Below are 14306 nucleotides of genomic sequence, written 5' to 3'. Positions count from 1 at the left end.
AAAGAGAGAGACAGAAAAGAGGGGTGGGGGCCAAACATTGTGTGGTACTATAATTCTTTGAAAGCAAAGTTATAAAGTAAGGAAACTAACACATTTTTTAAATTAATTAATTAATTTTAATTAGAGGATAATTACTTTACAGTATTGTGGTGGTTTTTGCCATGCATCAAGATGAATCAGCCATGGGTATACATGTGTCCCCCCATCCTGAAGCCCCCTCCCACCTTCCTCCCCATCCCATCCCTCTGGGTTGCCCAGAGCATCAGCTTTGAGTGCCCTGACTCATGCATCGAACTTGCACTGGTCATCTGTTTTACGTAAGGTAATATACATGTTTCAATACTATTCTCTCAAATCATCCCACCCTCACCTTCTCCCACAGAGTCCAAAGTCTGTTTTTTACATCCATGTCTCTTTTGCTGTCTTGCTTATAGGATCATCGTTACCATCTTTCTAAACTCCATGTATATGCATTAATATACTGTATTGGTATTTCTCTTTCTGACCTACTTCACTCTGTATGATAGGCTCCAGTTTCATCCCCTCATTAGAACTGACTCAAATCCATTCTTTTTTATAGCTGAGTAATATTCCATTGTGTATATTTACCACAACTTCCTTATCCATTCATCTGTCAATGGACATCTAGGTTGCTTCCATGTCCTAGCTATTATAAACAGTGCTGCAATGAACATTGGGGTACACGTGTCTCTTTCAATTCTGGTTTCCTTGGTGTATATGCCCAGCAGTAGGATTGCTGGGTCATATGGCAGTTCTATTTCCAGTTTTTAAAGAATCTCCACAGTGTTCTCTAGTGGGTGTACTAGTTTGCATTCCTACCAACAGTGTAAGTGAAAGTTGCTCAGTCTTGTACAACTCTTTATGATGCCATGGACTGTAGTCCATGGAATTCTCCAGGCTAGAATACTGGAGTGGGTAGCCTTTCCATTCTCCAGGGGATCTTCCCAACACAGGGATCAAACCCAGGTCTCGCGCATTGCAGATGGATTCTTTACCCGCTGAGCCACAAGGGAAGCCCAAGGATACTGGAGTGGGTAGCCTATCCCTTCTCCAGGGGATCTTCCTGACCCAGGAATCAAACCAGGGTCTTCTGCATTGCAGGCAGATTCTTTACCAACTGAGCTATCAGGGAAGCCCAACAGTGTAAGAGGGTTCCCTTTTCTCCATACCCTCTCCAGCATTTATTGTTTGTAGACTTTTTGATGGCAACCATTCTGACCATCGTGAGATGGTACTTTGTTGTAGTTTTGATTTGCATTTCTCTGGTAATGAGTGATGTTGCGTGTCTTTATTTCTTTTAAGGTTTATTTATTTGGTTTTTTTGACTATAGTGGGTCTTCATTGCTGCATGCAGGCTTTCTCTAGTTGTGGCACACAGGGGCTACTCTTCATGGCGATATGCAAGCTTCTCTTTGCTGTGGCTTCTCTTTGCTGTGGAGCACAGGCTCTATAGCTTTCAGGCTTCAGTAACTGTAGCGTATTGGGCTCGGTAGTTGCGGCTCTTGAGCTCTAGAGCACAGACTCAATAGCATTGTGTGTGTGTGTTCCATGGTATATAGGATCTTCCCAGACCAGGGATCGAACCAGTGTCCCTTGCATTGCAAGGTAGATTCTTAACCACTGAACCACCAGGGAAGCCCAACACATTGATGATTTTAAATCTCTCTCAACTTATGCCTAGTGTAAGGATAGGATATCCACTTCAATCCAGTCTTTCACACAATGTTCTATGCATATATTTTTGTATATTTATTGGGAAAAAATCTCCATATAAATGGACCTGCCCAGTTCACACCTGTGCTGTTCAAGGCCCAGCTGTATATGGAGGAATGACGTTTTGTTTATCCGTCATCAGTCGATGGACACTTGGCTTGTTTCCACTTTGGGGCTGTGATGGAGAATACTTCTGTGGACAGTCATGTGCAAGTTTTTGTGTGGACCCGTGATTTCAGTTCTCCTGGATGCACCTGTAGGAGTGGAATTGCTGGGTCGAGTGGTAACTCTGTGTTTAACGGTGTGCTGTTGTTGTTCAGCTGCTCAGTCGTGTCTTACTCCTTGCAGCCCCATGGACTGCAGCAGGCCAGACTTCCCTGTCCTTCATCATCTCCCAGAGCTTGCTTAAACTCAGGTCCATTGGGTCAGTGATGCCATCCAACCATCTCGTCCTCTGCCGTACCCTTCTCCTCCTGCCGTCAACCTTGCCCAACATCAAGATCTTTTCTAATGAGTGGGCTCTTTGTATCAGGTGGCCAAAGTACTGGACCTTCAGCTTCAGCATTAGTCTTTCCAATGAATATTCAGGGTTGATTTCCTTTAGGATTGACTGGTTTGATCTCCTTGCTGTCCAAGGGACTCTCAAGAGTCTTCTCCAACACCACAGTTCAAAAGCATCAATTCTTTGGCACTCAGCCTTCTTTGTGGTCCAACTTTCACATCTGTACATGACTACTGGAAAAACCATAGCTTTGATTATACAGACCTTTGTCAGCAAAGTAATGTCTCTGCTTGTTAATATGCTGTCTAGGTTGGTCATAGCTTTCTTTCCAATGAGTAAGTGTCTTTTAATTTAATGGCTGCAGTCACTGTACAAAGTGATTTTGGAGCCCAAGAAAATAAAGTCTCTCACTGTTTCCCCAACTATTCGCCATGAAGTGATGGGACTGGATCCCATGATCTTTGTTTTTTGAATGTTGAGTTTTCAGCCAACATTTTCACTCTCCTTTTTCACTTTCATCAAGAGGCTCTTTACTTCCTCTTCACTTTCTGCCATAAGGATAGTGTCATCTGAATATCTGAGGGCATTGATATTTCTCCCCGGAATCTTGATTTCAGCTTGTGCTTCATCCAGCCCAGCATTTCACATGATGCACTCTGCATATAACATTGTGAGAAGCTGCCAAAATGTTTTCTGAAGTGGCTGCACTGCTTTACCTTCCTCACCCACAGTAGGTGAGTCTTGTGCTGTCCCTGAGGAGGGTTGGTTTGGAAGCTTGTGGAGTTTAGTACCTGCTGATCTGTTCTAGACCTTCAGCTGCAGTGGAAGCTTGAGGAGTGAGGACTTGATGGGAAACAGTGGCTGGAGAATGGATGGACTGGTAGGGCTGTGTTTAGATTTATTGGGTGCTCTAAGGATGCCCTGGGAACTGCTGTGAGGGAACCAGGCCAGTGTACCCGAGCTCTCTCCTCCTGGCTCAGCGGGACTGCCCAGGGGCAGGTGTGGAACAGGTAGAGGGTTTGGGGTAACCAGGTGGGGGTAGGGGAGGAGGCATAGCCCTCAGGCCTTTGTCTTCCATCCCCTCAAACCTCAGGTGTTCTGTCCTCACCCCTCCTTTTGGGCCTGCCCCTCTTCACAGGCCATGGAGACAGATAGAGCCAGGAGCAGAGCCAGGCCAGGCCCAGACACACTTGTGTGCAGATCTTGCCTCTGCTGCTCATTACAGCAGGAACCTGGGCAAGTCCCAACCCTGCCCTGCTTCAGTTTCTTCCCCTGTAAACCCCCCCACATCCCTGTGGTTGTAAGATGGAAATGGGGTCCCAGGACAGTGCTTCGCCTCCCTGTTTCCCTCCCTTCCTGGGCCCCATCTGTTTCTGGGATGCTCCTGGGTCCCTGGTTACACTGGTGAATCCCCTGCTGCTCTCTGCCCTCTCTTCTCTTCCCTGCCTGAGAGTGACATTGAGGAGGGACTGGGGGGAGGTCCAGGCTCCTCTCAGAATCCCACAAAGTCATGGACCCCTCACATGTAACATGCCCACCAAGTCAGGGGTCTCATGGGCCTCATGAAAACGTCTCCCAAGACCTCCCCCCATTCCCCCACTCCTCCAACCGCAGTAGTGTGGTCATGAGGACAACTGTTCCCTGGGGCCGGTGGCCAGCACGTCTCCCCTGACGTCAGCCAGTCAAGGCTGGGGCCACTGCCAGAGGGACTCTTCCCCCATTGCCAAAGAGCCAGCCGGCGCCTGCCACAGGATTTTAGCTCCCTCCCGCTTAGAGCTGCCTGGCTCAACATGCTGGGCCAGTGCTTCGGAGAAGGAAAGAGCAGCCCCTTTCCTGGGCATGGTGGCTGGTTGATGCATCAAGCCCTCTGCCAGGCACCTAGCCTACCCCATAGGGGAACCCTCATCACTATTGATCCTCAGTGAACTGGCATTTTTTAATGGGAGTCTTTTCCTAGGCAGAGCCCAGGCTTCCCTGTCTGACTGCCCTGTGAAATTGGACACAGTCCCTTCTGCCTCCCAAGGTGAACCTTTGGATGAGAGACGTCGGTCCTTGGAGGCATGGTATCTCTAGAAATTATCATCTGTGTTGTTTCATATTCCAGAACACTTACTTCACTCTGAAGGGTGAGTTATAGGGCTTTAAAAGTCCGTTTTTAGTGGTTACCCTTGCAGCTGGCGTGGGCTGTTTGAACACAATAACTGCATTTCCTGTAGCGTGCGTGTGATTTGTCCAGTCATTCTGCAAATATTTTTTGAGACTTCATTGGGTGCCGAAGCTTTTGGGGGACCCAGGGAAATGAAAGCTAGACTCCCACCCTCTGGGACTGCACCCTAGTGTGGAACTGAGCATAGGCTTGGAGGAACCAGAGCCACGTGCAACAGGAAGGGTTCAGAGATGGAGATCAGAGGCCAGGGCCCTCAGGAAGGAGAGGGGCTGCAGCCCAGCTGGGGGCAGCTGGGGGAGCCCTGTGTAGGCGTTCTGGTAGAGGTCACCCGGATCTGAGGCACAGCTGGTCGGATCCACACCCTCTGGTTGAAGCAGACAGCTTGGACGAGCTGAGGCAGTTGGGTCTTGGGGAGTCAGGGTGACCTTCTCCCTAGCATGTGGCCTTGAGCAGATCCTTTAACTTCCTGGGCCTCAAATTTCTCACCTGTACTAGGGGGACAGTAATACCTCCTTCCAGGGCCATGAAGAGGCCTGCAAGGACAGATGTGTGTATAAAGTCTCAGCGCAGTGCTTGACATCAGTCGGAACACACTGGGCAGGACTACTTCTAGCCAAAGAGCTTGGACTGTACCCTGGCTGTGGGCCAATGTCAGAGCCCCCAGACCCCTCTCCAAGGGTTTGTCTCCCTCTAGGGGCCCTGGAGGAGAAGGGGGAGACCGAGGAGGGGTTAGGAGGGGAGGGCTTAGCAGGGACCCAGGCTGGTGCTGCCTGCACGCTGGCTGCCCGCCTGCCTGGGGCCCCATCCCTGCCAGCACATGGGCTTGGCTTCTAGAATCCACCAGATCCAAGAACAGCTCCAGGGTGTCCACTCAAATCTTCCTCAGCAACACTGCAGGGTCATCCACCCCTGGGTGGGAAGCCTGGAGCAGGGCAGATGGAGTGCACAGCCCTGACCCGCTCTGATGCCAGAATCTCTCTTTCTCTCTTCCCTCCTCCAGGCTGGCTGCCTCTGTCTGTCTCTGCCTCTGTCTGTCTCTGCCTTTGTCTGTCTCTCACACGCACACATTGGCAGGACCCCTCTCACAGTGACTAATACTTTCTGTCTCAGGAGTCCTCCCACCTTCATGACATCAGGCATGAGGGATACAGGCAAAATCATAATTTTTTTTTGAAGCACAGCTGCCCATTTTCTTCTTGGAGGCAGGGCCGCTGACAAGGGGCCTGTGACCGGGCATTTGCAGGATGTGTGGAGGGGAGAGGTGGGCGAGGGGTGGACCCCAAACCAGACAAGGCTCAGCTCAGCCCCCATGTCCTCCCTGGTTGTACCTGCCCTCCCCTCCTAGGGCTCAAGGTTAGTCTTCCGTCTCCCATTGGCTCCCATCCCTGTGTTCCATGTCCTTGGGGCGCCCCACTTGTTCCTTTTCCTCTATTTGAAGCACACACCCTCTCTCTCTTCCATGCTCATTGCCTCTGCCCAGGCCCCTCCTCCTCCTCTTCACCAGTGCTTCCTTCACTCACTCTCCTCTGACTGCATCTCTTCCCTCTCAGAACCTTCAGTAGCTCCCCAGTACAACCAAGTTCTGCCATCTTAGTTTAGAATCCGAGGTCCCAGCCTCTGACCTCCCCATCTCGTCTTTCTCCCACCTCTTCCAGCACAAGCCTTTTCCGCGATGTGCCAGCCTCATTACTGCTCTCTCCTTTCCAGCCCCTGGGCCCTTGCTTCTGCTATTCCCCTGCCTAGAAGGGCTTTCTGTCTTTTTATATCAGTTTCTCTTCTTCCAATAAATGTCCTCTCTTCACTAAAACCTTCCATTATCCCTCTTAAGTTGAAGCGACCCACCCCGCCTCTAGGTCTCCAATAACATGTATCATTTTCTGTCCTGTTCAGTTCAGTTCAGTCATGTCTGGCTCTTTGTGACTCCATGGACAGCAGCACGCCAGGCTTCCCTGTCCATCACCAACTCTGGGAGCTTGCTCAAACTCATGTCCATCCAGTCGGTGATGTCATCCAACCATCTCATCTTTTGTTGTCCTTTTCTCCTCCCGCCTTCAATCTTTCCCAGCATCAGGGTGTTTTCCAAACACTCAGTTCTTCACATCAGGTGGCCAAAGTATTGGAGCTTCAGCTTCAGCATCAGTCTTTCCAATGAATATTCAGGACTGATTTCCTTTAGGATGGACTGCTTGGATCTCCTTGCACTCCAAGTTATTCTCAAGAGTCTTCTCCAACACCGCAGTTCAAAAGCATCAAGTTTTCAGTGCTCAGCTTTCTTTTTTTTGCATTTTTATTTATTTTTTAATTAATTTATTTTAATTGTAGGCTAATTACTTTACAGTATTATAGTGGTTTTGCCATACAGCTTTCTTTATGATCCAACTCTACATCTGTACATGACTACTGGAAAAACCATAGCTTTAACTTGACAGACCTTTGTCAGCAAAGTAATGTCTCTGCTTTTTAATATGCTGTCTAGGCTGGTCATAGCTTTTCTCCCAAGGAGCAAGTGTCTTTAATTTCATGGCTGCAGTCACCATCTGCAGTGATTTTGGAGCCCAAGAAAATAAAGTCTCTCACTGTTTCCATTGTTTCCCCATCAATTTGCCATGAAGTGATGGAACTGGATGCCATGATCTTAGTTTTTTGAATGTTGAGTTTTAAGCCAGTTTTTTCACTCTCCTCTTTCACTTTTATCAAGAGGTTCTTTAGTTCCTCTTCACTTTCTGCCATAAGGGTGGTGTCATCTACGTATCTGAGATTATTGATATTTCTCCCGGCAATCTTGATTCTAGCTTGTGCTTCATCCAGTCTGGCATTTCCCATGATGTACTCTGTATATTAGTTAAATAAGCAGGGTGACAATATGCAGCCTTGACGTACTCCTTTCCCAATTTGGAGCCAGTCCGTTGTTCTGTCCTGTATTCTTATTTAAGTATCAGCCCAACTGGCCTCTTAAGTACCCTGAGAAGGAGATGCATCTTATTCTTTAACCACCCAAAGTACCAAGCAGCACAGTGGCTTAGCACCAAATAAGTGCTGAGAAAGTAATTGGCAAATGGATGGGTGTACCTCATAGGGTCACAATGCAGCCTACTTCTGTCCCCCAAAGGTGGTCCAGGCCTGGCAGTCACTACATGCCCACGTGCTATTTCTGTCCAGGTTGTTATTAGGATTATGCTAGGTTGTTACAATGAGCTAGAAAGTTCTGTATTGTTCTTGTTGTTGTTTAGTTGGTGTGACTTTAGTTGTTAGTCTTTGTGACTACATGGCCTGTTGCCAGTCAGACTCATCTGTCTGTGGGATTTTCCAGGCAAGAATACTGGAGTGGGTTGCCATTTCCTTCTCCAAGGGATGTTCCTGAACCAGGAACCAAACCCACATCTCTTGCATTGGCAGACAGCTTCTTTACCACTGAGCCACGTTGATTATAAAACTAGTTTTGTGCTCCTCACAGAATAGTTTTGTCTCTTCAATTTCACTGATAAGTATTGACCTATTTGGGTTTTACATATTTTCTTGAGCCAGTTTTGTTCATTCATATTTTCTTAAGTTAAATAAAGAGTTGAAAATGTATTGCTATAAAACTGTAGATAATTTTCTCGTGTAATTAAATATTTATCTATATCCATAGACAGGGCCCTTTTCTCATTCCAAATATCTTATTTTTCCTCTGATAAGAATTCCTAAAGGGTTCTTTTTAAATTAGTTTTCAAAGAATCAGCTTTTGATTTTTAGATATCAGCTACTTTTCCCTTCTTCCCATTTTCTTAATTTCTACTTTTATTGACAATTTATTCTTTCTTTGGTTTTATTTTTTCTTTTTAGCCTTTTGGTTTAAATGCTTAGTTACTTTTCAGTCTTTCTTGTTTTTTAAAGTACATTTAAAGCCGTAATTTTCCTTTGAGTACCACTTTGGTCTCAAAGCAGAGGGGTTTATTATTGTTTATTATCATACAATTCTAAATTGTCTGTAATCTCTGCTTCACTTTTCTCTTTTACTGGAGAGTTACAGAGCACTATGGGCTTCCTTGGTGGCTTAGTTGGTAAAGAATCTGCCTGCAATGGAGGAGACTCAGTTTCCATCCTTGGGTTGTGAAGATCCCTTGGAGAAGGAAATGGTAACCCACTGCAGTATTCTTGCCTGGAAAATCCCATGGACAGGGGAGTCTGGAGGGCTACAGTCCATGGGGTTGCAAGAGTCGAACACCACTGAGTGACTAAACCACCACCACACCATAGAGCACTATAGCTTTTTAGATTTTTCAAGTGGATAGTTTCTTTTAGAATCATGTTACTGTTCAGTTCTGATCTTATAGTGCAAAAGATGTTCCATATGACTTCTGCTTTCTGGAATTTGTTGACATTTTAATTTATGACCTAATATATAGCCAATTTTTATGACTGTTTCACATGTGTTTGAAAATATTTATTTATGGTTTGGATGTAAAGTTTGTTCTTTCAGTCTCTCAGTTTACATTTTTGAATTGTGTTATTTAATGATAAATCATTATTTTGGGAGTAACTTGTTCTATCTCTAAGGAAAGGCTGTTCAATTCTCCCACAATGATTGTGGGATCTATCAGTTCCTACCATTTTAAAAAATCAGTTTTTTATACATATACATATAATTTAGGCAATATTCTTATATATTTATGACTCATGACTTTGATACTTTTTGATGCTGTACTTTTCCCCTAAATACTCTGGTTTGTTCTATTTAATGCCTTAGTCTTGAATTCTGTTTTGTGGGTGCATATTACAGGCATATCCTTTTTTTCTTTCATTGTTTATTTCTTCTGTGTCATTTTGTTTTATACATATTTTTTATAGTAGCAGACAAGTGGGTTTTGTACTGAGTATCTGCTTTTAATAAGTGGATTTAACCCATTTGCTATCGTTAATCATAGATTTATTTCTGCCATCTTATTTCACGTCTATGTTTTAAACTTTCTTATTTGTGTACAGTTTTTTTGTTTGTTTGTTTGTTTACCATACTGTGTGGCTTACAGGCTCTCAGTTCCCCAATGAGGGATTGAACCCATGGCAGTGAAAACCCAGAATTCTAACTACTAAGCCACCAGGGAACTCCGTGTATAGTTTATTTTTGCCTTTCATTGAACTGGTCCCATTTACTTTGTCCTGTTTTCTTTCCTCTAATGATTAGGAAGTTTTGAGTTTTATCTCGGGTGATTATTCTATATATTGTACATATATGTGTATATACTTACATTTTTATATCAACATCTGGATGTAATCAGTATGTTTAGACTCTTCCCAAATGAGGCAAGAACTTTAGTATTTATTAATGATAACATTTTTCCCAGCCCCTACATTCACATATGGATCATCATAGATTTTAGTTCTAGATTGTCTTTCATTGTTGTCAAATTGTTTTATAATATTTATTATAATATGTGTTGAAACTTAACTCAGGTTTTGCTGTTTCCTTTGCATACCACTGTTGGCATCTTTCTTTTTCATGGATCTATTTTTCACTTTGCTGGAGTATGTCCTCCAGGAATTCTTTTAGAAAGCATGGATAATGTAATTTATAAGGCAGTTGATGTCTGGAATGACTATTTTTCCTTTCTAAAGGGGTCCATTTTGATTTTCAACTCCCTGTTGAATTTTTTGTTTTAATTCCGAATGATGGTATTTATAGATATCTTAGATCTCTATTTTTGTTTCAGGTAATATATACCCTCAAAATCTGTGCATACATGAATTACAATATTACCTGAATGTCTTGTGCTGTTCAGTTCAGGCCTTGCCATCCCCACTTTAGTCAAGTCCTTGCCATTTGCATCTGTTTTGTTGACTACAGTTCTGAGTGGGATTCACTCTCTCTGGGTGAAGGTCAGTCTTCATCCCTCTTCCCAAGGAAATTGGGGAAACTTCCTCAGTCTCCCCACTGGTCCTCAGCTGTAAATCTTATTTTCTTAACCCCTTCATTTATTATTAATATTCAAACCAAAGAATTCTAGGATGTCAGAACTTAAAGGACTTGAAGACCCAGGAGCCCTGCCCTGCTTTCATACATGAGGAGACCCGGACTGTTATGTGTAGGGTACAGCTTGTGTCCGTGTGACCACCAAGCCTTGGCCCTCTGCCTTGCTGAGTGACTCAGGGGGGTGTGCAGGGTGACAGGCTGTGGGGACAAGATCACTTTCTCAGGCATGATCTCACAGTGTCTGCCTGAGATGTGGATTCCGGGGGGTCCTGACTAGCTTGTGCTATGACTTTCCTGGCCATCCACATACTGGCAACTCCTATGTCTGTATCTCTTGCCGCTCTTCTACTTTTCTGACTTAAGTCTCCAAATGCCTGTTTGAAGTCCCACATACATGTCTGAGAGGTTCTGAAGTGTGTCAGAAACTGAGCTCCCCCCCCCCAACCCTGTTATTCACCATCTTCCCCCATTTAGGATATGATACCACCATTCATTTGGCTCAGGCCCCAAACAGCCACCGTCCTCAATGCTCTTCTCTCTCACCCCCACGTCCCCATGTTTCCCTCCAGAACACCCTGCTCCTGTTGGCTCTGTCTTAGATAGTGGCCTGAATCAGGCCACTCAAACATCCACCTCACCCCACCTTCAGTCCAGCTCTCCATCTTGTCTTGCTGGATTATTACATAGCTTCCTACCTAGTGCCCCTGCTTCTACTCTTGGTCTGGATTTCCCCAACAACCAGGGTAAACTTTTCAGATGTCCTGTAGATCATCTCTCTCTTTTGCCCAGTCTCTGCCGTGAATGAAGTCAGCCTTATCTGGCTGCAGCAGTCCCACCCACCCTTGACCTGCCCCACCTCTCCCCATCTTCCACTCACCAGTCCCTCCACTTCCCCAGTTCAGCCGGCCTGCCTTTGCACACCTCCACCCACCATGTTCCCTCAGCCCGGAATGCTCTTGCCATTGGTCACATGGCTCCCCCACCCTCATCATTTAGTCACTGCTCAAAAGCTTCTCCCAAAGGAGAAGGAGAGATGCCATCTTTCCCTACCCAAAGTGACACCAGCTTCCACCAGTTACCTCCAACTGGTGCTACTGTTCCTAGTATGTACCCATCTTTACTAGAAATTACAGTATCCGTTCATTTATTTATCTGTCTTCCTGTTAGATTGTAAGTCACATGAGAGCAAGGATTTTGCCCCATTCCCCTGTATGCACAGTGCCTAGAACACTGCCTGACACACAGTAGATGCTCAAATATTTCTTGAATAAATGAACAAATGAAAGTGTATAGACTATGAACGAATGAAAGTGTATAGACTTCACATTCATTTATTCACTCAGCTGCTGTTGAGTACTGTTTATGCCAGACTCCGAGTAGACGGGTGATGCGCAAACCAGGTCCCTGCCTCTGGGAACTGACAATCCAGCTAGGGGCCTTTTAAGTGGGCCTTTATGGGGGTGGAGAGTCGGGGCTGAGGCAGCAATATTCTGTGAATCAGTATCAGCTCACCAAAGCAAGTGGAGCAGGGAGGAGGAATGGCTGGGGAAAGGAGCCCCAGGAGAGGATAGATACTCATAGCAGATGCTCCTAAGGGACTTCTTTGTGTCGGCACTGCTCTCATGGCCTTAGTATATTAACTCAGGACAACCCTGACGAGCCCCATTTTAGGAATAGGAGGCACAGAGAAGTGAATTTGCACAGGGTCACACTCTGGGAATGAGGAGCCAGACTCAGCCCAGAATCGGGCTTCAGAATCTGTAACCACCTGCTCCACGGCCTCCAGGAGAGGGGAGGTGTGTGGTCAGAGGTAGAGAGCTGGGGGAATGGGGAGGGGTGGCAGACAGCAGAAGCTTGCAAGCTGCTGAAGGGTTTAAATTTCACAACCCCCATGGGCCCGAAGCCTGTCGTGCTCGCAGATCTAAAGAGAGACTCCCCCCAGCTGTGGCTGTGACCTCTGAAACAATCAGGGAGAACCTTTATCTCTGGAGAATAGGCTTATGGGGTGGCAGATGGGGAAGGTGAGGGGAAGAGCCTCAGTTCCCAGATCCCAGGAGGCCTGCAGCAGCCTCATCCTTGGTGGCAAAGGCCCTGGCTCTAAGGGGGCTGCCCCATCCCCTGGTCCTGCCTGGCGTCTGTGCACACAGGGCCGGGGACCCTTCCTGACCTGGGAAGGCCTCTTCGGGCTTCCCACAGGCTTGTCCAGGGCCTCTCGTTCCAAGGGGCTGCCAAGTAGAGGCACTGTGTCCATTTTACAAATGAAGAAACAAGGACTCAGAGAGTCAGGTGATCTCCCCAAGACTCAGCTTGTAAGGGCTGCTGAGGGCTCCAGGCCCGGGTCTGGGGACTCCGGAGGAATTCTGCCACAGAGGTGATCAGTGACTTCATGAGGCTTTTTCTTCAGACAAAGAATTAAGGCCCGGGGAGCACCATGGGGTAGAATCGGTGGGTCCACAAGTGAGTCAGTCAGAGCCTCACATTGAAGTGCCTGAGGCCCCGCTGGATCCTAATAGCACAGCCCGGGGCCTCGTGGAGACAGCTCCATGAAGCCACCCTGGGCGGGGCACAGCTGTAGCCTGGGGGTCTGCAGGCCCCAGGGGCTCCCAGATGGATGATGCCAGCCCCTGAGTGGCCTCCTCCTACTGCAGTTCTGGACACGGCCGGGCAGGAGGAGTTCAGCGCCATGCGGGAGCAGTACATGCGCACAGGGGATGGCTTCCTCATCGTCTTCTCGGTCACGGACAAGGCCAGCTTCGAGCACGTGGACCGCTTCCACCAGCTCATCCTTCGCGTCAAGGACAGGTGAGGGTCGGGACACCCCAGGCCTGGCTCAGGGTGGGCTCTGTCTGTCTATCTCAGATCTTTAGGTGAAAGCCGAGATTCAAGGAGCAGAACTGAATTCAGCCCTTGGTTCCTCCAACTCCCACCAGCTCCCACCCTAGTCCTTTCCACATGGCAGAGGGATCGACATGCATCCACAGCCTCAAGGGGTTGGCTCCCTCCCATCCTGCCTAAACTGTCGCCACTCATGACTCAAGGAATCATAAGTAACATCTGTTTTTCAGCTCAAATTTAACCAAATTTTATTACAGCTAAAGAAAAGGTGAATTTTCTCTCCAGTGTACATTGTAATTGGTTAAATCACATTTGACTGTGAGATTTATAAGGCTCTAATTAAAGGCTTGGGCTTAACAGGTGGATCAATGGTAAAGAATCCACCTGCCAATGCAGGAGATACAGGTTCAATCCCTGGATCAGGAAGATCCCCTGGAGGAGGAAGTGGCAACCCACTCCAGTAGTCTTGCCTGGGAAATCTCATGGACAGGGGAGCCTAGCAGGCTACAGTCCATGGGGTTGCAAAAGAGTCAGACAGGACTTAGCAACTAAATAGTAGCAACAGTTAAAGGCTCAAGTTTCCCTTAGCATAACGTGGAGTAGTTAAATAATTTGAAATTGTTGTAAGTCCAACTGGTCTTTTCAGTTAATCAGCTCTTAAAGAGGTTAGTATAAAAACAAAAGGATAAACTAATAGGAGTTTTGAACAAATCTCAGTAAATTTGAAAAGTCCAGTTAACACCTATCTTAAAGGCAAAGTGTTAGTAACTTTTCAAGATAAAGGTATACATGCTTACAAACATGTACACATACATACACATAAAGTTCTAAGAGATAAATGTGGGTTAAACCCTTGACTATAGGAATCTCTAAAGAGAAAACACAAATGACACAAATGTGGGAAGATATTCAACTTTCTTGCTAATCAAAGAAGTGCAAGAAAGCAGGATAAAGTACTGTTTTTCACCCATCAATTACAACTTCTTAATGAAAATCCTCACTGCTGACAAAGATGCTGTGAGACGGGCATTTCATTGACTTCGGGACAGGAGTGTGGCCACATGTGTCCTTCAGAAATTTTCAGGCAGACACGCCTCCAGATCCCTTCCTGACTCTCC

At 46.3% G+C, this 14306-nt stretch overlaps 1 protein-coding gene across 6 annotated transcripts in view; it reads left to right on the top strand.

Moving 5' to 3' along the window:
• The window catches only part of MRAS (muscle RAS oncogene homolog), a 68574-nt gene that overhangs the window by 43316 nt on the left and 10952 nt on the right, over positions 1 to 14306 (top strand). For 4 of the 6 annotated variants that reach the window (XM_043474291.1, XM_043474292.1, XM_043474294.1 and 1 more), the window contains one exon: positions 13002 to 13155. In XM_043474291.1, coding sequence (XP_043330226.1) covers positions 13002 to 13155 — 154 coding nt within the window. Of the gene's footprint in view, positions 1 to 4193; positions 4363 to 13001; positions 13156 to 14306 lie in introns of all 6 variants that reach the window. The other 2 variants (XM_043474296.1, XM_043474295.1) reach the window with 2 other exon arrangements.

The sequence above is a fragment of the Cervus canadensis genome, chromosome 7 (assembly GCF_019320065.1).
Source record: "Cervus canadensis isolate Bull #8, Minnesota chromosome 7, ASM1932006v1, whole genome shotgun sequence".
In the NCBI taxonomy this organism is placed as follows: domain Eukaryota; kingdom Metazoa; phylum Chordata; class Mammalia; order Artiodactyla; family Cervidae; genus Cervus; species Cervus canadensis.
The sequence above is the reverse complement of the archived record's forward strand: the minus strand, read 5'-3'. Positions and strand labels throughout refer to the sequence as shown.